General features: G+C 46.6%; 1 protein-coding gene across 7 annotated transcripts; it reads right to left on the reverse strand.

Moving 5' to 3' along the window:
- Nucleotides 1–465: 465 nt before the first annotated feature.
- On the reverse strand, nt 466–27,416 carry LOC101797326 (charged multivesicular body protein 3). 7 transcript variants are annotated; one of them, XM_027455754.3, is made up of 7 exons: nt 26,968–27,360; nt 24,433–24,572; nt 7,638–7,698; nt 4,703–4,882; nt 3,286–3,407; nt 1,987–2,101; nt 466–1,022 (listed from the first exon to the last, which is right to left on the reverse strand). In XM_027455754.3, the coding sequence occupies exons 1-7, from the start codon at nt 27,191–27,193 to the stop codon at nt 889–891; spliced, it is 978 nt and encodes a 325-aa protein (XP_027311555.1). In that variant the 5' UTR covers nt 27,194–27,360; the 3' UTR covers nt 466–888. The 7 variants fall into 7 exon arrangements, with proteins under 7 accessions (XP_027311555.1, XP_027311553.1, XP_005029939.4 ...); XM_027455752.3 differs by lacking the exons at nt 24,433–24,572; nt 26,968–27,360 and adding an exon at nt 7,967–8,124; XM_005029882.6 differs by lacking the exons at nt 466–1,022; nt 1,987–2,101; nt 3,286–3,407; nt 4,703–4,882; nt 7,638–7,698 and adding exons at nt 10,054–12,212; nt 14,011–14,126; nt 26,052–26,224 and having other exon boundaries at nt 26,968–27,106.

Here is a 27,416-nt window from a genome sequence, read left to right on the forward strand (position 1 = left end):
CACCTTCCTCTTTGACTACCTACCACCAGTTGGAGGCATTAACCCATCCCAATGCCCTCCTCCACCTTCAGAGGGCAGAGGGAGAAGAAAGCCAGGCCTGTGCCAGCGTGGATTCTCTCCTCCTGTTACCAACCTGGTGCCAAGGCTGCCATCTGCCTCTTAGGAGTGCTGCATCTTTACATGTAGCTTAGAGTGAGAAATACACTTCTTTAAGCAGCTACGATCAGCCTGACACGCTGATACTGTTCCATGAAACAGGACTCCCCCTGTGCACATACAATGCCTGACCAGCACTGGAAGAAAACATGTATTTAAGTCTTATTTTTAAAGACTTAGCTTTCCTTTACCTGTGTTGTGACATCCTCAATGCATTGGGTCTTGTAAAACCAAGGGGGAGTTGTTCAAGGTGGACCTGTTTTGTGAAAGCAGCCTGAAGCCATGAAAACTACCAGTTGCTCCTGTGCATCAGTTTAAGAGCAGCTTTAATAAAAGTTGTAGTGAGTCAGAAAAACACGGATCTTACACCACTGAAGGGTTTTTGGTAGCAGACTAAGCCAAAGTGCCTTTCAGGGAAAGATGATACTTGAAGCTAAGAATATCATCCAAGACTTCATAACTAAAAATACATAAAATTTAACACCCTTGCCATTTCACTGTAACCTTTCACAGGTGATAAAAGGCTGAACAGAAAACAATAAAATCATCTCTCCAGCCTGCAGTCCCCAAGAAGTATATTACAGGAGTTTCTTGGAGAATACAGTCCCCAGGACAGAAAAAAAATATATATATTACACAAAGTATCCTCACGTATTAAGTTTTGCATCGGGAAGGCAGGATAGAGCATCCTGCCACAAAACAAAAGGCAAACTGTACATGGCTCTTCCCTCCTTAGCTGCGCAGGGTGGCCAGGCGGGACTGCATGGCCTCGATGTCCTCCTCCTCATCAACAGCAGCCGTCGCTCCCAAGTCCTCGGGCTCCGGCAGAGCGTCTGTGACTTTACTGGGTGCTTTACCCAAGGCCCCTGCAAGCAAACAACATAAAAAGACCCCTTAGCATGCGTTAAGTCTTTGTTTAATAGCCAGCAGCTTGTAATGGAAATTATGTCAGTTATTTGAAATAATTCAGCCAGACAGTTGGAGTTTACAGGCCCTGCTGCTGACGCTGTTGTACTCGTCAGGCTCCTGAGGACAGTGCTCTGCTAAGAAGAGCTCCAGCTCTGTGCTTCTCGTTCTCCTCACCGCCCCACTGCGACAGCCCGCAGCACAGCAGGAAGGGAGCTTCTCCGAGCAAGGAACAGGAGGCAAGAAAGCAAAACAAAGCAGGGCAAGAGAAACGAGAGAGGGCAGCGTGCCAGCGGCAGCTCGCAAGGTGAGGAGCGGGGGCACTTGGCAGGCAAGGTGTCAGAGCTGAGCGCTGCTCTGGCACTGCAAGCACCAGCCCCTTTCACAAGAAACTCAGGTAAAGAGCAGTCTGAGCATCGCCCAAGTCAAACAGCTAAAAGAGCAGCTCAGCACCTCACGAGGTGTAAGGCAGGAGCTTTTGTTTGCCTAGTTATTATTCAGCTGCTCAAGTCGTGAACGGCATTGTACAGCCAGGAATCCCAGGGCAGCCTAGGAACTGAGGCAGTGAAGCAAAGTTGATTCCCTGGCTTCATTAACAGTAGTGTATCTATCTGCCCGGGCACACACATTTTACCTTGTTAAAAGCAGCCAATGCAGACAGGAATCTGGTCAAGCCTAAATGATAAACTGCAGGGACTTCAGCTGCTGCTTTATCGTTCATGCTTCGCTGAACCTCGCTGGCTGCACCACCCGCCTTCCCTGAAACCAGTCTGTCAGGCACTCCTTCGCTTTTAGGGAAGGTAAAGGCACCTCTGGGAGGCCACAGTTGTTAAGCCAGGACAGATGGAAGTTTAAAGCGTAGCACCTTCGTAGTTAACAGAGCAGGAGGAAGGCTCCTCGCTCCGCAAACACACGCAGACTCACCCGCTGTAATTTCGAAAAGGATTTTGTCGATCTCCATCTCTGCTTCCTCCTCCATTTCGTCCTCATCCTCCATGCTTTCAAAGGTGTCCTCTAGCATTTCCTCGATAATGCCAGCCTGCCAGGAAACAAAAGGGCAGCACGTGATGGCCTCGGAAGCAGCAGAGAGGACAGGTCCCCCTGTCAGCATCAGGTTGTGCCTACCCCAGGCATTTAACAACTGCCACAGGCGTGCTGCTCGTCTGCTGCTCGAGCTTTCCTGAACAAGGCTGCTCTGTTGCACGAGGGCTGCCCAACACGCTCACCTACAGTTTAAGCCTGCATCCGTACAGCTGGTGCGTAAGAAAAGCAGTAAGAGAACTGAAAATGAGCTGTGTGTTCCCACATTTAGACCCCACAGCTCTTACTCACTGCTGTTGCATCTCTGCATATCTACAACCCCGGTTACTACACGTCTGCAGTCGCAGATGCAGCTGTATTTCACATGCTTCCATCACAAAGCATACATTTTGCAGCCTGTTTTACAACTTAGGTCTCACATAAACTTTCCTTTTTTCTATCTGCATTTAAAAACACCCCCTGCAGGGCCTGCAGCCCATATATGGCCAGATTGTTCTGGTGCACAGTCATAAAATTGTTAAGAAACAAGCTGGTTTCACCCAACCAATCTTGAGCAGCATGTAAGAGGAGAAAAGAACAAGATTTTGGCAGTTGAAAATAACCACAATAAGAAACGAGTACACTATAAAATCAGAGCACTTCCATCAGATGGAGACACCACACTAGGTGTTCTAAAACCAGCATCAAGATGGCTGTTTTGCCTCAGATGGGATTTTCACTTTCCCACTCTACAACGGGCTGTGGTGGGCGTCCTGTAACGAACGCTGCCCTCTTTGAGAGCAGGAAATTTGCTCTCCCTCCGAACAGCTCAGGGTTCAGGGCAGTCACTGGGGTGTGGGCGTGAATCCTGCTTCAAGCCCTGGTTCCCCAAGCCCTTGGGACCACCAACCACAACTCCTCTGTATGGGAACAACCTTCCTCCTTCCACCTTCTACTTCAGCAGCTTTTTTCTGCTGTAAGCTTTGCACCAAGCACATTGTGGGTATCACTAAGTCACGGTTCTCCCCACAGACAGGAACTTATTGCAAAGTTCCCAGCCAGTAACGTGCTACTTCGTTTCTGCTCCTTAGAGCTACACCAGACACCCTCCCTCAGACTATCTAAGCAGGTGCACCGCGCTCCAGCACGCTGCTCAGCCACCTCTTGCTCACCCAAGTCTCTCATTTACGTTACAGGTCTTACCTTCATCATCTCTTTGGACAATTCTCTCATTGTTGCTTGGATTTCAGGGATTTTTACTAGGTTCTGCATAGCCTTCATGACTTCTGTGCTCTTCTGCAATGAGCCTGCTACTCTGAGGACAGCTGTGAAGGAGAGGCAGAAAAAGCTTGAACAATCCAGGCACCACCAAAAGCAGAGAAACCATATCCTGTTATAGAAACTTGAGTTTAGGCATTTTTAAACGTATATCTTTCTGTTTTATCCTTGTCTACCTTCCTGGAAAAGCTCAACTCCTTACACATCTGAAAAACCAAGCATCTAGCTCCCGTACAATTAGCTGGAGTTGCCAGATTGTCAGCAGAGATTTCCACCCAGGTGGACGCAGCTCATAGAAGAGAGATCCCTGAGGAGCTTCTGCCTGTGCTCCTCAGCAGCCAGAGGTCTTACAGAGGTGCCCACCAGCATTGCTGCAGTCCAGCTCCACATCTAACTGCTGACCAAGCCAGCGACCTTCTGCCCAGGTAGTAGAAACTCTGGCAGAAGTCCTAGTGAAACAGCTTCACAGCAAAGGATAAGCTGGAAAAATAACCCTGAAGTAGATACACTAAAAATGTGTAGTTTAAGCTGGATTTACCAAAAAGTCTTTCCAGAAGCTGTTCTCTTAACGTAGCTTATACGTTAAGCTTATAGGCTCTTCTCACACATGTTGATGTACCATGATCAAAGCATAATAGTTAAGACTTCTCTGAGGTCCTTGAGTTCTCTCATCTGAACTTGCAGCTTCCTAGTCATGGCTAACGTACCTGTTTGTGGTTAACATGGTCACTCCTTAATGAAGCAAATGAAGTTACAGCATGTTACTTCTCACAGTAATACTTCATTTCTCTACCATTAAGAACCTTACACTTACAATGTTACCAAACTGACAGAAATCTTGACTTCTGCAGTCATTGCTTGAGCTGAAGAGCAAGTTAATACAAACTCCAGACTGAATTCTGGATTCCCTCGACGTATATGAGTCCATACATACATATATATGTGTGTATGTGTATTCACTCTACTCATGGATGTCAGTCCTAATCAACTGGAGCAGAATATCAGGACGAGGCTGTCAGTGCTGCTCAGGTTTGTGCAAAACCAGCGTGTGATTACGGGTAAAGTCACTGCTGTGACTGTGTGAGTGCCTCTGCCTGCTGGGGGCAGGTGCCCAGCCTTGCTGGACGCGCAGACACGGACCCGCAGCAGCCGTACGCCTCCAGGCCTGGTACAGGAGGAATTTCCCCAGATCCCAAAGCCCAGCACTCCCAGATGCCTTTAACAAGAGCAGCTCTGCTTCCACATCCAAGCTCACCCAGCTCATCCTGTATTTAACCTCGGTGCTGCAAATAGAAATTGGAGAGCAGGGAAAGTCCCCGTACTCAGGCTGAGCCGTTCTTACCAAGCTGGTTCTTCATCCCCATGAGAACAGAGTTCATGTGAGCTTTGGATGCGTAGAGTTTGCTCACGGCCTTCCGAGAGCGGATCAGTTCCTTTGCCAAGATCACACACGCGTCTTTCTGACCCTTTTTGGCAGCATCCTTTATCGACCGTTTCACCTTTTCCTCCTCTCTCTGAATATCTGGAGCACGGAAACACAGACACAGCAAACATTAACAAGCTGCTGAGGATTTGGAAGAAAAAAGTCATTTGCTGGAGTGGATTTTCAGTGCAAAGAATCGTTTCTACTTAATTCCAGATTCACGTTACTGAAAGGCCTTGCTCTAGGCTGATTTACATATTAGCTGATTAATTCAGCTACATATTAATAGCAAAATTCTCTTTACTCAACATCAACCTCTGTAATTTCCTTTGTAATTAGGGTACTGTGAATGGCTGCCCAGAAATATTGCTGCATGAAACTGAGCTAAGGTGAGCTTAAGGAAAAAAGGTCTAGTAAGAACAAAGCAATGAGAACCTTACCTACAAAGTCAGAATAGCTTCACTATTACACCAGCCTGATACAAATAAATACACATATACACATACACACACTTTAATTACTGTACTGATTTGCTGCTTGCAAGATTACCTCTTCCATGTTCATTCCCAGATGGAACAAAGTTACCACAAGGAGATAAAACCAGTCTCAGCAGAGGGACAGGAATTTTTATCCGTGAAAATACTCACCTGTCAGACGCCACATTCACAGCTTAACCCACATGCCTATCTTTGTGTGAATCCGAGGGATGTTAGAGGAAAAAAAAAACGTTCTCATCATTTCTAGATCCCTGAGATGTATTTATCTGACAAAATATGCTCTCAAAGTTTGTAGAAGGCTGATCACACAGAGGCTAAAAGGTTTATGTTTCCCTCAACAACAACAAAGCACAGCCACTTACACAATGAATTTACAAAGGTGCTGAGAATTACTTAGAACCAATGATTTCTTCATTACCACCAAAAAAATCTTCACACTTGCAGACAAACTTAATTATTCCCTCAGGCACAGCTCGTTAAGCCTGACATGGGTACCCAGCCAAGTCTGTGCTCCTGCTTAAAGAGTTACGGCCTTGAGTTTGCACTGCTCATGCTTTAAACACCTGCATCAGGTGTGAGCTGGCACGTTCACATTATGAGCTGTCTGCCTGCTACCAGAGTCATGGATATTCATCAGGGGAAACATGCAAACAAATCTTTACATATGGCCTCAAAGAGCCTGCTCAAACCCTCCTACCATCCAGCGTCATTCAAACCCTTTCTATAAAAGCAAGCTGGAGCAGGAGTACTGCACTGAGCCTGTTCTCAGCGAGCACAAAGAGCTGGAAGTGAAATTAAATGGGCATCCTTAAATAATGAAGGTTTCTCTAGCAGATCTGTGGTGTCTGCTCACACACCTGCCTCGCAAGATGATGCTGGCTGCGTATAGAAGCAGCCAGGTACCTCAAAAACCTCAACGTAAGAGATGCAGGAACAAGCGTGGGCTACTCAACCCCTCCCTTCTCCAGAGTCAGCAGTGAATTAGCCACTGACAAAACGTGGCTCTGGAAAACCTTGTCTTAAAGGAAAGGAAGAACTTGGATAAGTAAGGGCCAGGCACACCTTTCTGCAAGGGGCTGAAGGAAACGACCACAACAAATACTGCTACAAATAGCTTTGTTTGAGTCTTTTTGATTTACACCAGAAGCTACATGCAGGCAAGAACCAGAAGATGACCTTTTGTAAAAGCCAAAGCACCCAGACACACTTTTTGGGATAGGCTTTGCCATGGGAGCTAAGACTCCGGACGAGTCACTCTCCCAAGCTCATTCAATGGCTCTTTATCCTACAGGACTGGCAGAGATCTGTAGGACTGCAATCAGAAAAAATACACTTGTTGCTTCCTCATTACTATCTGCAGAAACTTCACAACCTCACAGACATCTATCTGTATGTCAGGCATGGGAGCGAGCCAAGTCCCAGCTGATCCAAGCAGGTGAGACAAAGATCTGAGGTGCTACAGCTGCAGAATACGAGATTCGTGGCAGGGAGGGGGGACTGAAGGCAGCTGGGTGGCAACATCCCTGAGCAAAACCCAGAGGCACAAAGCGTGGTGCTGCCTCCAGACACGTGCAGCGCAGCCCTCCTGAGGGAAACGAGGGCAGGTCCCAGCTCGGCATCCTTCCTCAGAGCACAGCAACTGCCAGGGTAAAATCCTGAAACGGGCATGAAGTTGAGAGGAAACCCAAGGTCCGCGAAGCCATCGGCAGCGAACATGTGGGTGGTTTGTTCCCATGAAGTGATTGCTAAAACACGCTTTGCTGTAAGATCAGCCACACGCCTCAGCTGGCCTGCGCCTGACACAGCCCCACAAAGTGCCTTGGTGAGCCCCAAACAATTCACAACGAGCATCGCCATGCGTCAGCGCTCCTGGAAGAGGCACAAGCCCTGAACTCATCCCACGGAGGGGAACAAAGCCGGGCTGTGCTGCACCAGCATCCCAGCACCTCCCTCCAACAAGAAGGGACCGGGTGGGGGAAACACGAACCCAACCAGCTAGGGCTGAGGGCGGGGAACAGCCTCCAGGAGTCACCGGGAGCAGGCACCACAGGGCTGCTGCCACAAAGCCTTCACCAGGGCTTCTGGGTGAAATCACGAGTCAAAGATGAGTCAAAATCTTCTCGCCAAGGGCCTCCAGGACGCCCCGCCTCACGGGAAGCAGGTACTGCTTGGGTTCTTTGGAGACTTTTTCTTGGAGAACTTCATGGCGAAGCCGTTTTGGTAAGGTGGATCGTGCTCTTCCTTCCAGACGTGGTGCTGTGCCCTGGGTTATTCGATTTTATGGCCCCCTCCCCGTGCTGTGAGGTTACAAAACACCTGAAGGAGGATGAGGAAGGGAGGAGGAGAGGAGCACACACCTCTGATCTGCCTGTCGATCACCCGCATCTCCTTCCGGATCTTCAGGGACCACTCATTGACCTCAGGAAGGGAAAGAGTGACAGTTACTGGGAATTCAGGTAAAAAACGTTACCCGCTTGTGGGTTTTTGCCACTTCGCCATTTAACAACAACGGAAAGCGCTTAAAAAAGCACAAGCTTTAAGTTATAAGCGACAAATATGTCGTTATTAAACCCGAATGGCAACTAAATATGTGGTTATTTAACCAAAATCGCGGTTAAACACGCCGCTTTTAAGCCCGGCTGTGGCCGTGAGGCAGCGCCTGCCCCTCCCCCCCCCCGCCCCTCACCATCTCCTTGGGCGGCTTCTCCGGGGTCTTCCCGAACAGCCCCATGGCAGCGCCCGCCGCTTCCGCCCTCACCTCCCGGGGCACGGGCGGGAGCGCTGCGCATGCGCCAAAGCCCCGCCCTGCCCGGCTGCGCCTGCGCTGAAGGCGCCGCCCTGGCGCGGCTGCGGTGGGTGGGGGCGGAGGGTGAGGCGCGTGTGGCCACGCCCCCTTTCGGTTGGCCACGCCCCCCTTTGGGTTGGCCACGCCCCCTGTGCGTTCAGGCCACGCCCCCCGCGGTGCTCGGGCCGGGAGGCGGTGCCGGTTGGGAAAGGGTTAAAATAATAATGATAAGGAAATTAAAGGGATTAACGGTGGAATAAAGAAAGGGAAGGGGGAAAAAAGGGAAGGGGAAAAAAGGAGAAAATAAAGGAAAATGGAGAAAAAAGGAGAAAAAAAAGAAAATGGAGAAAAAAGAGAAATAGAGAAAAAAGGAAATGGAGAAAAAAAGGAGAAAAAAGGAGAGAAAAGGAAATGGAGAGAAAGGAGAAAAAAATGGAGAAAAAAAGAAAATGGAGAAAAAAAGGAGAAAAAAGGAGAGAAAATGAAATGTAGAAAAAAGGAGAAAACAAGAAAATGGAGAAAAAAAGGATGAAAAAAAGAAATGGAGAAAAAAGAAAATGCAGAAAAAAGGAGAAACAAAGAAATGGTGACAAAAAGGAGAAAAAAGGAGAGAAAAGGAAAATGAGAAAAAAGAAAATGGAGAAAAAAAGGAGAAAAAAGAAATGGAGAAAAAAAAATGAGAGAAAAGAAAATGGAGGAAAAAAAGTAGGAAATAGGGAGAAAATGGAGAAAAAAGAAAATGGAGAAAAAAAGGGGTAAAAAGAAAATATAGATAAAAAGGATTAAGAAAAAGAACCTGTAAATAAACGCTTGGAGGCAGGCACATTCAGCAGGCGCTGCCCAGCTGACACCATGGGATGGGGCCTGGCGGCACGGCCAGCCGCTGGGCGTTATCCACACCTCCAGCTGTGCCCGCCGTGGCTCTTCTGCTTAATTAGCAGAAAAGCTCATTAACAGCAGCTTGTGCCATTTATCAGAAGCACTGGGTCGGCGGAGCAACGGAGGGCGTGCAAACAGCCTGCAGCCCAACGAGTTTGCCGATAAGCCGGAGCCGTGGCCTAAAACAGAGCCAAAATTTCGCTGCGGTGCCCCTTCCCCTTCCCTGCCTCAGTGCTGCGATAGGAAATGAGGAAAGAAGAAGTACTCACGGCTAAAAACTGCTCCTGTGGGTATAAGGAGAGCGTCCTCCTGCCATGACACCCGGCGACTGCCTGGAGGGGGAAACATTGCTTGGTTAGGAAGAAAAGATTAGTGTCTGGGTCTCCTGCACGGAGGAAACGATGGCACAAAGCTCCCAAATGGCTGCAGGGAGAGAGCAAAGAGAGATCCGAGCTGCAGGAGGGACCTGCGGGCAGGTTTCCCCTTTATTTATCTTTTTATATCATATGGGCAAGAATCAGAAAGGAAATAAAAGTGACACTCTTGCTTCTACCACGTTACATTAAACAAATCAACCCCCCTTTCTCGTTTATTTACCTTTTCTTCTGCTTCATTGTAAATTATCACTCCTCCCCCTCAAAAAAAAATAATCCTTCAGGTTTTAGATGATTTCTGAAAGCTACAACCAAAACTAGAGTTTCTTACTGAAACACAAAGAAACAGACTTTTTTTTTTGTTTGTTTGTTTGTTTTTTTCCTCCTGGCATCAAACATCTCGCTCTTCTCCAAGAAATCTGAAGTCACTTCCAAAAAGCCCCTTGGGACCTGGCACGTTTGACCTTTTCGAGCTGCTTCAGGCCCCGCACCCCGTTCTGCTGCTTCGTGACGGTTCCGTAGAGGGACGCTCTGAAGTCTTCTTGATGTCTGCGGATAGGGGTACCGGAGAGGATCTCTGCCTGATAAAGCCATTAATTAAAACGGTTAATTAGAAACGCCCCGCTCAAGCTGAGAAGACTTAGGAATGAAGAAGCTGCAGTGTGACACCACTGCCTTCAGCCTGGTTGGTGACAAACACTGGAGAAATGAATCCCGGCATCACCAGGAGACGAGTTATTAGTCACAAAAGTTGTGTTATATTTTTATTGTCTTCACAGATAAATCAGACCAGCAAGACATCTGTAACCATACACACAAAATATTTATCAAAACAATTAACGTTACAAATCTCCTTTTAAAATAATTTATTTCACGGATTTTTTTTTTTTTTCTCAATGGTACTGGCTTACAACATACATTATTCAACAAAGATGTGCTGAACAGACCCTAAAAGAAGAAACACTTAAATTAAGCAATTGTCTCTGATTCGGTGGCACCCACATCCTGACGTGTAAACGTTTGCTGGAACGCGCTCCTCTTGTAGGCTTGATTTTTGTGCTTCCAAAAAACAGCATCGAGTTTTGGGGTGTTGAAAAGAAAAGCGAGTTACCGCACGGTTACGTCTGCATTCAGTTCGACACACAAGGCAACCAAATGATTCTGTCGTTAACGTTAGCTTCATGTAGATCTGAGCTCACGGCACTAACATTGAAACTAAAAACTCCAAACCACATAATCTGGGAAGTGACTAACATTTAAAAGGCAAGCAGGAATACCCCGGGAGCTTACAAAGGACGGCGGCGGCGCAGGGCTAAGAGGGGGAATCGTGTGCCAAAGGCTGCGGGGGCGTGTAGGGCTGCTTCTTTTTGTACGAAGCCCACCTGCAGACGGGGCAGCAGTGCCGCCCCCCGGCCAGCCACATGACGATGCAATTCTGGTGGAAGACGTGGCCGCACGGCAAGCCCATCAGCAGGCAGCCGTGCTGGAAATTCTCTAGACACACAACGCATTCCGTACAGTGCAACATCTCGGGGGGCCAGGCCGCCCAGTCTGGCTCGGCGTCGCCCGTGGTGCTGTAGGAGCCGTACGACCTCGCTGCTTTCCCTTCGTACGGCTCGCTCGGGCAATATTGGCTGGCACACGAGCAGGGCTGGGCACGGCACCGCCGCTCTCCGGCGCTGGGCCCGTGAAATGTGTTTGGTTCATCGTCCTCCGAGCCTTCCCTTTCGCTGCTGGAGACCTCTCTGGTTTCGCTCTCAGAGTCACTTTCGCTGTCTTGGCTGGCTTCCAGCAGCTCCTCGTCGGGATGGCCGCCGAGGCATTTAAACCTCCAGATGGGTAAGTTTTTGATGTAATCGGTCGGTATCAGAGGGTGAAGCCAGAGATCGGGAAAGGCCAGTCGCTCCAGGAACAGGTCTGGGTCTTCGTCCCAGTCCGAGTCAAAAGGGAAGTGCTGGAAGGAAGCAATGGGATGAAACAAGTAGCTGGTGTACCAGTCCCACAGGCTCGACAGCCACTCCAGGTTGTTCGCGTTGACTTCGTCAGCGTTGTTATGGCGCCGCCTTTTTTTCTCAAAGTAGTCGATGAGCAGCCCGTGGCCGAGGTACGTGCTGAGGAAGAGGGCTGGATGCGAGGAGTAGAACATCCAGTCGGCTCTCACCCAAGAAGCCAAAGTGGTTGTGTTAGAGTACCTGAAGAGTTTTAAACTGTACTCGTAAAAGCTGTCTAAATAAGGTAGTTGCAAAAAACCCAACACGGGCAGCCAGGAAATAATTAGTAGTGAGTTATACGTCCCTAAAGTGCTTATAAGAACCACAAAACGCTTTATGGTAGCGCCCTGTGTGATGAACAGGTCCATCCAAGCCATCAGATTGACCAAAACTAGGCTTAAAACAAACAAGTCGTTAACTTCGGGTTGCAGGGAGCGCAAAAAGGAATCCATGGCACGTAGTGATATGAATTCACCAGTGTTATTCCCATACCTGTAGATCCCCTCGGGAGTCCTAAGTATGTAGGAGGGCGTCTTGTAGACACCGATTTCTGCCATGTAACTTTTATTGTCCCAGTTTTCCACGTTCACAAAAATAAACTCTACTCTTCCAGTAAACTTCACACTTAGTGCGGAGAAGAAGGCCGGAGGCTGGTCGAGGTTGGCAAACAGGTAGATTTTCACCCGGTACTGGTCGCTTTTGTTCCATTCTTCTCGTAAATGTTCGGAGTTGTAGATGGTTTTGATGCGAGAAGCAGCGTGGGCTGTGATCCACTTGAAGATGTGCTCCACTTCTATCTTGCGCCCGCTGTATTCTTTGAGCATGACTTTGCCTTTGGAGGTGCTGGTTTGCGGAACTGACATGATGAGGGTGGACTTCAGCCAACCCCTCCTCCTGCAGTATCTACAAAGAAAAGGGTAAGTTAGATTATGGTTTTATACTCCTCAAGCTGCAGTCCTTACATTTCCTTAATGAGCCCCAAAATTAAACACGGTGAGCACCTGGGAGTTTTACAGGTAACAGCAGGAAATACAGGCACCCAAATATTCTCTGAGAAAGAACATGCATTTTATAATATGTTTGCTACCTTACAGGAAGGCTGTAAAGAGACATACTTATAAAACATTGGAGAGGAATGGTGTTAATTTCCAGCAGTTATTAGAATAAACAAGGCCGTACATTAGTCATTCATGCTTGAAGACTTTTTTCTCTTCACTCTAAAGCTTTAGTGTTAGGAGCTATTCTTCCTAGGCATTCTGGCCAAGAAAACAACCATTACAATATAAGTCAGTGTCCCACTCTGCTTTCCCAAACCTGCAGATAACCTTTTCCCAGTGCTTCCTTCCATCCCAGTTTTGCCAAGTGGCAGCCAGGTGAGGTTAAGGAGCCTTTGATGAAGCTGAAACAGGGATGCACTTCCTACTGGGGCTGTTTTGGAAGGATGCCAGCAGGTTGAGAGGTGTGGTGAGAGAGCTCACCACAAAAACCAGCGGAGGAGGAAGCAGGCACGTGCCACCAGATGGTTTGGGCTGAAAGAACACTCTCACTGCCTGGGACAAGCTCATGAGCCATTTGCCTCATTCACCGGCCATCTGACCCACGTCCTTTTTGGGTCTATCAGTGTCTCTTTAGATAAGCACAACTCCTCATTTCAGGAATCTGAATGTAGCATTTTTAGAAGGAGCCCCAAGATATTGCCCCACTAGTATCCTGTCTACTGCTGCAACTTAATGAAAACTATTCATGAGGACTGACTCGAGAAAACAAGACACTTCTTATATTACAAAAAATACCATTTATGTGTTAATTTAAAATATAGTATTTTATCATAATACTAAGACTAATCAGGAGCTATGCAAAGAGAAACACTGCCAAACATGTAAAATGTTCAAATACCAGTGTTTTGATTATCCAAGATTATTTTGCTAAACTCTGCAAAGTCTAAGAATTTCCCCTCATGATTAACTTTGTGATTTCCGTAAACGTTTAGGGTTAAGGTATGTAACACGTGTGCATATCCATGCATGTGACTGGAATTCTAGACAAGATTTCTTGTCACATGAAGCAAATGCTTCCAGCAAAATGTTGTAGAAACCACTGCTTTTACGGTGGCACAGAATTATTAACAGCTTCTGTGACTCTGCTTCTCTTCCTCATTTGAAATCATACACAAACATCAGTGAGCCTTGCACAGCACGCAGTATGTTGTGAAAGGGCGTGCTCAGGTTTAGATATAAACATTTACGTATTTGTCAGGGAACAGGGCTTGGCAGCAACCCCAAGAAGCAGGCACCGCTTCCAAGGTTCACGCTAACCTGTGTTTCCCCTTTCCAGATGGCAATCGAGCAACTCTACAACTGATACAGCTCTCCCGGACGGGCTGTATGCAGCTTTGTGCTAAGAAAGCACAGCTCTTGTCCCCGAATGCCTTTACGACAAGGCTGAATTCTCCTGTTCACTCCCTTCCAGTGCTGCACTACGCTCTGCAGAGTCTGATCACGCAGCTCCCCGTGATGCTTCAGGAAGCTGCAGATCTGTGCTGATGTTGATAAATAATGCAATATTCAGAACAGCCTTTAGCAGCGAGAAACACCAGAAATAAAGGCACCCTTGATCACAGCTGCTTTTACAAGCCCCGCTGCCACAACACAGCTAAGCCTTACGATGTTCTGGGGATTGAGGTAATCCTTTAAGAATATACCTGGGGTCACTGGAACAGTTAAAAGTGCCCGTACGTATGCCGAATCTTGACACTTTCTTCACCATTTTCTCCCAGTGGACTTTACCCACCAGTGGACTTCTGTCGTTTGCTATGACCTAGTGACAAAAGAGGTAACCGTTTAGTATCACAGTAAGTTTGCTTCCCAAAATAAGGAATAAATATTATAAAAGTAAAGATCTGGTCACCCCTGCTACTGTTTTCCCCTTCCCTTAGGGCTTACAGCAGTAACATACACCAGGTCATCACACAAAGTGCTTTTGGAGAGTGAAGCTCAAAGACAGAAATAGAGTTTCTGCAGAAAGGCAAAAGTGCATCATCATTTTAAGCACCTGCTAAGCTAATAAAATCAGTGACACTTAAAAGCTTTGGGAAAACAACACAGCTATTGTTAACTGGTTCATTGTAGGAGACAAAGGGAAATTGTGTTGCAGGTTCCTCTTCTTCGCAGTAAAGAAGACAATTATTTTATTGCCACGCTCCATTAAAGTTACAGCACACCAAAGACATCTTGTCTCAGAGCAAGTAAAACATGTTATAGTGTCTGCACATGGTACCAGACCAGACTGCCAACAACCACTTCCGAGCAGCAGAAACTAATGATCAAACTGCTAGATAAGGCCTACAAATCTCGTCTCCTTACCCCTCTGCCAGTGACTCACTCTGGGAGTTCATGTGGCTGTTCCACCAACCCCAGACGTCCCATCTGCAATTTCAGGATGATAATTCAATGCGATAGATCCCAAAATCTAATTCCTTATAACCTAATGCATTAAAGAGGTACTCCTGGTCACCTGGATGTAAGCTTCCCCAGATGCAAATGCCAAAAAATATGTGCCATCCTCTGACTTATCACTGCACAGGGAAGGGAGGTAGAAGAAAACAACTGCCTGCCTTTTGCTGGCAGGTAGTTCTGCATGACATGACCGATCATGCATTATTCCATCAGCAGTCACACTTTCTATTTTGGAAATGCCTCACGTGCTTATGCAAACTGACTGGCAGCCACTCGAAAATGCGTTTTTAAATTAAGTTCTGAAATTTTCCGTTTGTTCGGCGTTTGTTTACCCCCCGTTAAACTTCTCCCAATTGTTTTCAGACTCAATAACCCGAAATGGCAGTTTTCCTCAGTACGGCAGGTTGGCAGCAGGACTAACAGCTCTCTGCGTACAGGCTGAGACACAGCTGGAAAGTGTGGCTGGCTGTTGAGGCTCAAAAAAAAAATCATCTGATTTGTGGTAAGCAGCATCCACCCAGAAAGTGAAAACATACGGGGTCACTCAGCACAACCCCCTATAGAGGGGAACAAAGTGAAACTGCAGCTGGAGGTCACGCTCCCATTCCTCTGAGCCCACCGTGTTTAAATACAATCACAGGTGAACATCTAGATAGGAGTCCCTCAAGCTGTTATCAAAACACACATGTCAGTCAGAAAAGGCTTTTTGCTTCCCCAGGAACTAGGTTAATGTAACCTTTACGCACCAAGATAACCAGCTGGGGAAGCCTCCTGCACTACTGAGGCTTCTTTATATCCCCTAAAACTGTAACTGAAGCAATTACCGTGGATATTTTAAATTTCTTCCTTTTGTATGCTTCAACGAAGAGAGCGCATTCCTAAAGACCCCTTAAGACACTTCTATCAATAGATCCTCTGAGCTACTACAGCATGACAAACACACCTGATGTAGAAATGAATCATTAAGCTTTATTAGTAAGCATCCAAGTAAAGTGTTGCTAACTCTTACTCTTTGGAACAAGAACTCAGATCAGTTGCTCCCCAAACCCTGTGTGAGCTCAGTAAAAGCCTAGCCTGGTTATTGGGCTATTTGTATTTTATTTTGTAAAATCAGATTAATTGCCATTCTCCAAAAAAGCCTGTTATCCTGGAGAGAGCTGTTTATGTTGTAAGACAAGGCCAGAACTGGCAGTTTTTATTTACTAACTGGATAGCACGAACCTTACTATGGTTTTGCACGCTTTGCAAAATGTCTTGGTCTCATGCTTTACGTCATTACAGCTAAAAAAAAAAAAAAATAAAAAAAAAAAAGGCATTTATTGCAGCTCCTCCTGCAGCCAACACCCACTTCCAGCACTGGGAGTTCACCACAGAGACAAGGGATTTTGGAAAGAAATCATCTCTGGGGAAGGGGGGGGTCACAGAAAGCAACTGGAGGTTAAGCAATCACAGTGTAATTCGGGTGAAATTAAAGATAACTTGCAAACACTTGTAACAGGCTTTATTTAAGAAGTGTGATTTTTGGTAAGCTAGGAAATGTAACTTAAAAAAAAAATCCCTGTGACTGAGGAAACCAGGAGCTGGAATGCAAAAGAGGCCTGCAAGTTCTTCAAGTTCTTCAAGGATTTTATATTTTAAGCAAGGGGGGGGGGGGGAAGATGTCAAATCCTGCATTTCTTCCTAGCAAAGGCTTCCAAAAATATGTTAGAACCAGTCTGAGAATCTACAAGGAATGCAAAAATACATAAATAAATATATTGAAAAGGAAGAGCTAGCAAAGAAAGAGAAGCAAGAAATAAAAAAACAAGTAAGGAAAAAGGTAGTTTAAGTTTGACTATGCAAAGAAACATTAGAAGCTGCACCAAAAGGTTTTTCAACCAATTGAATAAAACCAGAAGATGGGAAAAAGAAGTAGGCTGGAGATACAGGGAAGGTAGAAGCGTTGGGTAATTTGGGTCTCAGAAATGAAATGAATGCTCTGACTCAATTTTCAGATGACGAGGATGGCTGGCTATGGGCAGGTCAGCAAGAGTAGGGCCAGAGACTGCCACCTGGAGATGGAAACAGAACTTAATGCACTTAAAATCAGTAAGCAGGCTCTCTGGCAGAGAGCTGTCACACAACCAGCACACAAAGCTGCAGAAGCACCTGCAAAGATTTTGTATAAAAACACTGTCAGGGTAATTTACACTCTGACTGGAGAGTGAGTAACTGCATTTATGAGAAAAATATCCCACTACTTTGATCTCAGTAGTATGCAAAACAGTAGGACAAATGGTAAAGGCACAGAGCCGATTACATTTTCCAGCATGGAATTACTGGAGTTGTATCATTCCTGCTTCAGCTGCGAGTTAAAAATCAATCTTCTCCTGGAGAGAAAGAAGCGAGTTTCGAGACAAAGGAAACGTTGTAATCTTGGCAGAGGGTCCAGCATTATGCCGCGTGGAAAGTTTTCTAGAGGGCTGGAGATAAATTTTGTGTTAAAAAAAATCTGAAAGTGAATCAGAAATTGGCTAAGGCAAGAAAATATCAAAATGCCAACGCAGTAGTAACAGGCTCCTTAATGGATTTATCTCGGAGATCAGCTGAGCATGTACTCCTATTAATGCCCCTCCTGCAGAAAGCTGAAGGCTCCCAGAGCCATTTGTAGATGGCATAAAATTGGGAAGCACGTCTAGGTACAAAAGAGGATTATAATGCCATCCAGGAAGAGCCGCACAAATCTCGTAATGCAGGGTGTCAGAAATGAAATTGAATCCCATAATGAACAGGACACTCAGGGAGTTCATCAGTTAGAAACGACGAGGAGAGGAAAAGCTCTCGGGTCTCTCAGTTGATCCACCAGGAGCTGTGAGCCATCAATATTACCTGGCTGTGAAATAAACACATCCTGGGAAATAGCAGGCCTGACAAAAACAAAGCGGATGATTGATCTCAGGTATCAGGAGGAGCGGGGCAGGCATTAGGAGTCGCAGAGACTAAAGGGCAACGCCAAGTTAAGCACAATGAGAACAAATTCGCCATGAAAACTCTCAGACCAAAAGCCGGGGAGATTTCTAAGAGGAGTGGAGCAGTCGATAGGAGTATTACACACGGGGGACTTCTGGTTGGAGAGAGCAAACTGTTTTATAAACACATATTCCATCTGGCAGAGGTGAAGTCAGTGATCAGGACGGCCCCTTTCAGCCACAGGCCCTATTTCATATTGCAGAATTCAAGACAAAGCTCATACAGAAGAAAACAGAACAGAAATCAGGTGTCTTTTAGGAAATCAACTAGCACGGCTGGGAAACAACCATGACATTTACTGGGACACGAGCCCTTCAAGCTTCCCTCGTTACTAGCTGCGCTCACGTTCTGCAAAATATCAGCTGTCAGAGTGACAAATAATACAATGCAGATAATCCAATTAATCCATTAATCATCTTAAGGGGCTAAGAGAATCCAATAGGATCAAAGTAACCCTGCCATTTCACAATCCCGCACCACAGAATAGATCTGCACACCCAACCCAGGTTCTGACTGCTGGCTCGGAGCTGGTTCTTCCTCTACAAATGAATTTTATGTTGTTTTGGTGGAAGAACCAGCATGGAAGAAGGAACTGGAGAGAAGATTAGGCTCTCGGTGGGCATCTAGCCACAAGCTTCCTGTGAAATCTCTAACACAAGTCTCTTTGTAGTGCATCTGTGAACTGGGGAGGACCATAAAATACACCAAAAGGTCAGAAGATGCTCAATAATGTGAAATGCTGCAGGTAAGATGTCCCACCGAGATGTGCAAAGCAAACAGAGAAATAAAGGAGACTTCCAAATCCCCATCTATTTGTGTATTTTAATTTTCTTCTTTATTTTCCACTGCATTTTGAAATAACTGGAAAGGTGACTTTCAGACACAACAGGTAAAAAAAAGAAAAAAATCTGAGGACACATGATGCTGAAAGTACTGAAATCCTGAGGATTTCAACAGGTGTCTGCAGAGGTAGCTTTCGCAGTGAAGAGCTCTCCTGACTTTGAATTAGACAGAACAGTCCCACAAGATGCCAATCAAGAACCTAATTATTCAAATCAATTTGATCCATATGTTAAAATAGCCACAGTTATGACATTAGAGAAGCAAACGGGCTTTAAAAATAAATATCCCAGAAAAAGAAACACATAAATGTTTTGTAAAATAGGGCAACGTGCCTCTCCTGCTTAATCCATAACGAAAGCCTCTCAGGTAGATGCAGAGATAGTGCCCTGACTGCTGGGTAACTGCCACTGAGGCAGCTGCACCGTAATTTCACGGGTACTGTTATGTCTTTTTATGAGTTATTTTATGAAATGTATTCTTAAAATGCCATTAAAAGACGTAGATATCGCAGAGAGTCAAGGACACGCTGCTGCTGTTGAAGAGTTTGCTCTAACAATACGCAAAGACAGATTCCTCTCCTGGTGCCCCAGCAGTATTTGAGCACTTCTCTATTTTTCTGCTCACTTAAATCAGATTTTGCTCAATCTCTGTTAGACGTAGGGATTTCAAAACAGGTCACTGTAACAAGAATTGGACTCTGTAAGTCATGAAGCTTACACCTGGGTCTGTTTGAGCATCACAAGGCACACGAATTCAAGTCAGATTGGCAAAAAGAAGGGCTAACAACACTTTGTGGTATCCCAACTCTCATTTCTTTAATCAATTCTGGTTCCTTCAGCCATTCTCTCTTCCTCCTCTGACAGAGAAGTCATACAGAGGAAACATACGAACCACTTGATGTATAAGAATTACTGCCACATGATGGAAGAAAGAGCTTCTACACATATCAAAGATACTAAACAGGATTAAACAGTGTTTTTTATTTGGGGAATAACCCTTGCCATGTACCGCACACAAGCCTTTGCCCTGGAATGAAAGCACCACTCTTGACAAGTTGCTTCCACCTCAACAACTTGCAGCAACCTGAGTACTTCACAAACACAGCACACGCAAGGATAGTTTCACGTGGAACCTGGATGCTTTGGACAAGCAGCTTTTTCAAGAGGACGCCCCAAAAATCAGTCCTTAGAACTAGCTGTTACCCAGTCTCACGGCCACTGAAACCTGAAGTAACCTCAGTCACAGCAAAAACACCCTGCCGATTTGTTTGCTTTGCACATTCAACAGCCCTCGTGCCTCGCTGGTTCCATTAAGTGCTGGGCTGTTTGTGTTTGGTACACGGCACCAGAGATGGGAATGCAAAAAAAAAGAAATAAGAGCAGCAAGGCAGAGCTGTGAGATCGTCACAGCAGAAGCTCAGAGCTAAGTGATGCCCGTGTGTTTTTTAAAGTTTTTTTTTTTTTTTTTTTCAGTGATGGAAAAATATTCACCTTGGCAGCATCCCTCAGCCATGATGAGCGCGTGCCATTAAAGGAAGAGAAAACTGTATCCAAGTGAAAGCACCAAGGGGAGCTCCGACATTATCCAAGCTGGAAGGCAGCCAGGGTACCAGGTGTCAGGCACACCTGCTCATCCTAAGAGCACACAAAACTCTGAATGCACACAAAAACAGTCAAAACTTGGTTCACACAAATAGCCAGAACTTGGTTTTCCAGCTTGGCCACAAAGACAGCTCCAAGAGCTCATGGAGACCGGGCACTGGGAGCTGTACCAGGGCTGAAATCATCAGGAAAAACAAAACCTGGGAGGGAGGAGACACCACGCAGGGAATCCTCCCAGGAGCAGCCACCCCTCGCCCAGCCTGGGCATGTCGGTCTCTGCACGGAGCACTCCGCACATCCCAGCTGGAAAAAGCTGCGTGATTTCACCAAAAGCCAAGCTCATTTCCAACTTCTCTAACGAACTGGGAGGGTTGTGTGTGTGTGTGAGAGCTGTCAGGCCGGCTCGGCAGTTTCCCGTGTGAGATATCCAGACCCCTGGAGGCCCAGGAACTCTTCCAAGGTGCCTGCAGAGGGCAAATGAGCAAAGGAAGCTTCATATCGCTGCAAAGAGTCCACGCACTCCCTGAAAGGCTTTGGGTCCACAAAGATATTAAAAGAAGCGTTGGTCTGCTAAGCTTCCTCTGTATTTTTCTCAGAACCTTTTGTAATTAACTGTGAGGTTGCTATCCTTCCACAGACAAAACAGAAGCAGGAATATTGGGACAATCCACATTTAGAAATACATCTAATTAAAGCTGAAGGATGTGTTCTTTATTAGAAGCATGGGGAAAGGCCCAAATTCAAGATAACATCAATACCTTCTGCTTGACTCTCTGCACCTTTACTCATCGGGAAACATTTCACACGCCGATTATTGTTCTGCATTGTGCTGATGGAACAATTTCCACAGCCACTCTGCCCCAAGGACTCGCAGCTGGCTCAGAATCCATCCCTGTGGATCAGAGGGGTCTGATTTTTCACTATTATTTTTAACTTTCCTCTTCTGAGAAAGAGACGATGAGGTATTTGATCAAAATGGGCAAAGATGGAAGACTAAAGCCATTGTAGCATGCAAAAATTAACTTCCCCATAATCGCGTGTAGTTTCTCAAGGAAGGTGGGGTGTTCTGAGCAGAGGCTGAAAACGAATGAGCTGCTATAATCAGTGAACAAAGGTATGAAGGCAATCAGAGAACTGTTAAGTTTGAGCTGAGGGTATTCCACACCTTTGGCTGGGTAAGAAGACTCTCAAGAAGGCTACTGAAAGTTAAAAGTGGGTATCCCATGGGTGAATGGTCCTGAAGCTACTGGGAACAGCACAAATACTGAACAACGTGTTAGAAATTAGCTAAGAGCTTCCACTTATGTTCCTCCTAACAAGAACAACCAGTCACCGGGCAAATTTAGGAAGGCAAATATGAAAATTCCTCTACATGCAAGCAAAAGCAAATGAAAACAGAAAGAAGATCACCAAAACCCTGCAGCAACATCCCTCGCTCTGTGATTACACCGCTCGAAGCCGCAGCTCAGGTGCAGCTCAGGCTGGGATTTGGGAGAGGCGTGGATGGGACGTGGCACTAAGGACGTGGTGTGGTGCTGGGACTCTGCAGGTCAGGTCAGTGGCTGGACACGGTGATCTTCACTGTCCTTTCCAACCGAGGTGATTCTGTGATCGTATGATCTGCATCCACAGCAATGCCTCCTGCACCTCTTCCAGGCACGATGGAAGAGGTTTCAAAGCCAGGAATAAAGCTCCCTTTGTTTCTCTCTACTGCCATGTCCCAACACAGACTCTTTTTTAAAGCACCTATCTAAATTTAGATTTTAACTTCGTTCCAAGAAGATTTTTATCTGTAGATCATTTATTCTATGTTCTTAAAAGGGCCACAATGACTACGATGTTGTCAGATGCTGCTTCCAGAGACTGACCAGAGAGCATAAGCCCCAGCAGACTGTAACAAAGCCATTGCTCTGTGTTCCTCCTCTAGCACCAGGCCAAGCAGCACCAGTCCCTGCTCCAGCAGCTACCACTCGTTCTCCTTGCCAGCCAGAGAAGTGCGTAACGGCAGCTGGCAAGCAGGAAGAAAAACATAAAAGTGTTGAGATCATGAGCTAATAGCAGAGAGAACTTGCTGCTGTCTGTGGAAGCTCCACGCAGGAGCACAGGGCACTCATGAGCACTACGTGGGTAAACAAATCACCACTGAACCTGGCTGCTTTGCTTTTGGACCTCCAGAGAAAGAAACGCAGCCACAAAACCCTTCGTTGCCTTGTGTATGGACTTCAACTTTCTTCAAGAAATCCACCTTCCAGGCTCGAAGTGGTAAACTCACTTCTGATTTTGTCAAACATATCAAGAAATATTTGTAGTTTCCTCTTTTTGCTTTGGTTCTCTGCAGACAGCGTTTGCCATCACACCCCCAGCTTGTGCCACCCCAGGAATTTCATTTGCATGCACTGGAAAACAAAAATCATCCTTCCGGTCCCCACGTTCTGATCCATCGTCGTGAAGCTTCTGACACCACCTCAACCAACCAGCACTGCACCAGCCGAGCCAGAACTCGTCCTCTCCCTCCACTGCTTCCATGTGGAACAGATCCACAAGCAAAATCCAAAGCCTTGCAGAGGAGAGGGATGTGAAAAGAGCAGGCAAAGATCCGTGAAATGACAGGAAGAATCTAGTGCAGGAGGGAAGCTAGGGGAAGGAAGGGAGCAAACGAAAACTCAGCGATGAAAACTTGAGTGAAGGCAAGAATGAAAAGCAGAAATTTGATATCTTTAGTGGTTTTTATTGTCGACAAGGAGACAAATAGCGTTCACCAAGTGAATTATTCAGTAAATTCCAGCTTTTTTTTTTTCCGCAGCTATTGTGACCAAGTCAATAGCTGTTCAAATATTGCCAGAACGATGACAACATTTATCACACTTGAGGTATCAAAACGCAGCCTGTTTGATTGGCTGTTATAAAGCTAGCTGGAAATATGTTATGATTAAAATTCTGCAAACAACTGACAACAGAGAAGTGCCTTGTTTTACTCCTGTGACCAGTATGGAGAAGAGAGGAGGTTTTTCATAGTATATTCATAAAACTATTTGTCAGCAAGCTGGAAGACGTTCACTAAATTTCCTTTCATCACTTTCTCTCTGCTTGAAGAATCCCTTCCTGTATGATTTAAGGCTGAAACTCAGTCTCAATGATCTTTTCCAAAATACAAATGCCATTTCGACCATGAAGGTTGTCTGTCCTCCTGTTAGCTATTTTAGGGTGAGCTCTGATGTGGTTAACGATGCAGCTCTAGTACCAGCAAGTCATTAGATCCTGAAAATCTATTTAAATAGAAAACATGAAGAGAGGAGACCAGACAAACCATTTAATCCAGGAAGTAGAGCTCTCAGCTAAACAATGAACTGTCTGGTGGAGAATTCTGGTTGCCTGATGTGGCCGGTAGCAATGAACTTTTCCCTAAACAAAGTCTTATCAATGAAGAAGTTGATGAGGAAAAGTAGTTTTTACATTTTGGCCTGGATTACTCATCTTATGTTCTCACATGATATCTCATATGATGATGAATTGTTTCAGAACCCCATCTGCAAAAGTCTGTGTCTCCTCCCCCCAGTTTTCCTCCCCAAACGTTCTCTCATTCTCACGCAGCCCTGGTGAAGCGTGCCATAAATCAGCAAGTCCACGAGCTTTGGGGAAAGGCAAATTCCAAGCCACCAGAACACGTCGTGCAACCAGCCTGCTAGCCTGGGAAGCAGCACGCTGAGATCTTGCCTTCATGAAGAGGTAAGAGAGGCTGTAAAAGCGCTCCAAGCCCCTGAGATAATCAGACACAAACCAGTTGGGGCTGAGCACAGAGCAACCAAAAGAAGAGCACGACCAGAGGCACCCCTCCCGTGGCAGCTGGGAGCACCCACCCTTACTGCACCTACTTCACACAAACTCACACACTATCAGGGCCAAGCACTCGCATAGTTCATGCAGTTAAGTGTGTGCTGCTTTGAATGTTTTCTACTTGTAAAGCACCTGGCTTTCAGGAAGCAATCCACAGAACAACAGGTTTTCTTCTTCTCTGTGTGGAAACTCAGTCACCTCCATCCCTGCTTGGTTTTTAGAACAGATTTGCCTCTTATGATCTCCCTGATATCATTCATCTTTGCCACCATCCCTCTGTTGCTCATTTCTCCTGCTGGTTAACCACCCCCATAAACTCCTCCTTCGAGACATATATTGGACGTGATAAATACATGAAAACAAACGATCGAATTTCTGTACCTGTACCAGCCAGATCCCATCTTTCGTATCTTCTACGAGCTCGTAGAAGTGCATTTCACCACTGAAGTTTGTACTTGAAACCGACTCAGAGGCCTCTTCCTCCTTGAGAGCAGAATAAAGCTCTCCTTCCATAAGGTCACCTGGAAGAGAGACAGTTGGAGAAATGCAGTTAAAACACCGCTTATGAAAGATGATTTAATAATGACAAATCCTATCACTAATGGCAATTTGATCTCAGAAAGTAGTTTCTCTAGAGATCTTTAAAATAGTTTCTCAAAACCCTTTTCAGTATGAAGGCAACTGAACTTCTACTATGATGTTATTTTAATTCTATCTACAGCAACCTGACTGTGAACAATTTGACTACGCTTATGATTACACAGGCGTCACACACACACAACCACACACACAAAAGAATAAATGAGCATCCTCTAAGCCTCGCTACCTGAAAATAATAGTATTTCAGTGGCAGACAGCAATTTTAATTCACGTATCTTTGCTTTCATTTCACAGGACAATAATTTTGCAGCAAGCAAATTCTTAACGCCTCTAACTCAAGCAGACTTCCAGAATTTCAATCAATAATTTGGCACTGAAAGACACATTGGTTGTCCCACTGTGAGGAAAGATCTAACACAGAACAGTTTAGCTGTTGGACTCTGTTTGCAAAGTTGCAAAAAAAGTTCCCATCAGCTCCGTCCTAGTGACATAAGTAGCTCATGGTAAAATTGTTCTGATATTTCCTCCATAATCTCATTTCCTTCCCATGCTTTGTTTCACAGCCCTCACAAACACCGTTAATGACAATCAGCATTTTGGTAACTAATCTAGTAATCTTGAAGAAACGAAGTCTGGTTCAAAGAGGCTGTTTCCTACAAGATACTCCAAGAAAAAAAAGCATTGTGTTACAGGGGAAACCCTTGAGAGCTTTCAAAAAGTATTCACAGAACTTAAAATTTACATTACATACAACACAAAAATATACAAAAAAAAAAGACCTGCAAAGCCTATCGGTGCTAGAACTGTTTCCATGACATTTTGAGAAGTCAGTTAATACAGTTTGTTTGGAGTTAAACACTTCCCTGCAGCATTTGCAGCCCAAACATAATGACATCATGGAAGTACGTGACAGCCAAGGAGTGAAAGTGATTGGAAACAAAAATGAAACTGCCTAATGCTTCTTGCTGTGGGAGCAGCAAAGTGAATAAACAACATAAATAAACAATGAACAATAAAAGCAAATTAGATTTAAGTGTCCAGCATTAATATCAATTATTAAAACGAGGTAGCATTTTCGGGTCATGGCACTGACTATATTCATCCAAATCCTTCTCTTTTTCTGTCTGGACTTTCGAGCCCCCTCGCTGCCTGCCCAGAGCACCAGCAGGTTTCCCTTTCCTCTATCAGCAGCCCTTTGATCATCGATTTAACAGCAGCTACGCAGGCTTCCCTGCTGGGCTGTCACTAGGGTTATTACATCAGCTCCATCTCCCGAGCCCTTTGGGCCATCTCCCTCTGCCTGCCCCACGCCAGCAGCCGCACTTTCAAGGCATTTTGGCAGCTCTGCCCACCTTCATCCTTCCTCACCCCTCGCTACTCAGCCCCCCCCAGAAGCCCACCTCTTTCGCCTGCTTTCTGCCAACTTCTCAAACGCTCCCCTGCCTTTCCCCAGGCCATCTTTAGCTCGCAGGATCTCCTTCTGCTCCTCTTCTACAACAGCTCTGCCTGCCTCCGTGCCCACCTCTTCTGCTCCTCACCTACGGAAGCACCGCTTCCATCCTGACAGCAAGACCTGCAAGAAAACGAGCCAGCCGGGAGGGAAAGGAGCAGGCAGCAAAAGCCGGCCCCGGCTGGAAATAGCAACCCACGAGCCTGCATATATTTGGCTCCTTCCCTCCTCGCTCCTCACGGCGGATGACATTCGCTTTCAACCCCGACACAAAACCTCGCGGCAAGACCCACACCGCCCACGGCCAGGCCGAGCTGGCTTATCAGAAATAACCCTTTCCCCTCGGGGTTTGGGGAGAAAAAAAAAAAAACATTTCTTGGCAGCCTGGCAGAGGCCTTCTCCTCCCCGCTCGGCGTTCCCAGCGTTTCAAACGCCGCGGAGCTTTTCCACGTCACGAGCCCGGAGCTCCCCCGAGCCTTCCTCCATTTCCCCCGCTGTGACACCTCGAGTTTGGGGGCACGCCGGGCCCCTCCTTGTGTGCATTTATGTGGCGAAAAGCGTTGAAAAGGGATAAATGGAGGTGTTTTTATATGTTTTGAGGCCCCTGGTTGTGGGCACAGCGGTGCCCTGATGCCCTTGGCTGGAGCCCCTGAGGCTGTGGCTGCAGCAGCGGGCGGTGGAGGTTTTGTGGCTGCTTGAGGCCTGGAGGGAAGGAGGAAAGGAGGCAGGAGGGGGAAGGAGAGAGGGAAGGATGAAGGGAAGGAGGGAGAGAAGGAGGCTGGAGGGAAGGAAGGAGGGAACAGGGTGGCAAGAGGGAGGCAGGAGGGAAGCAGGGAGGCCGGGGGGCAGGAGAAGGAGGCCCCTACCTGACTTCTCCACCAGCTCCCGGACATCCTTCTTCTCGGGCAGCCCCGAGTGCCCCAGCCCCCGGCACTCCAGGATGGTTCGCAGCTTCCTGAAGCTCAGCGCCACCGGGTCCACCAGCTGCGTGGCGAAGAAGCCGGTCTCGTACCACACCACGGCCTCGAACACCCTGGCCAGGACGAAGAGCAGCAGGAAATAGAGCAGCAAGAAGCACAGCTTCAGCCACATCTTCCCGCCGGGCTGGGGAATGAGGAGGAAGAGGAGGAAGAAGACGAAGGGGGAACGGGGCGAGGGAAGGGGGCGGCAGGCGGCGGCCGCGGGGCGTTGAGGGCTGCGGGCCCCCGGCCTCCCTCCCGCCGCTGTCCCCGCCCCGGCGGAGCCGCGGCCGCCGGCGGAGACATAACAAGTGACGTGCGGGGAGGGCACGGAGGCGGGCGGGGACGGCCGGGGG

This window comes from Anas platyrhynchos, chromosome 4 (assembly GCF_047663525.1).
Source record: "Anas platyrhynchos isolate ZD024472 breed Pekin duck chromosome 4, IASCAAS_PekinDuck_T2T, whole genome shotgun sequence".
Classification (NCBI taxonomy): Eukaryota; Metazoa; Chordata; class Aves; order Anseriformes; family Anatidae; genus Anas; species Anas platyrhynchos.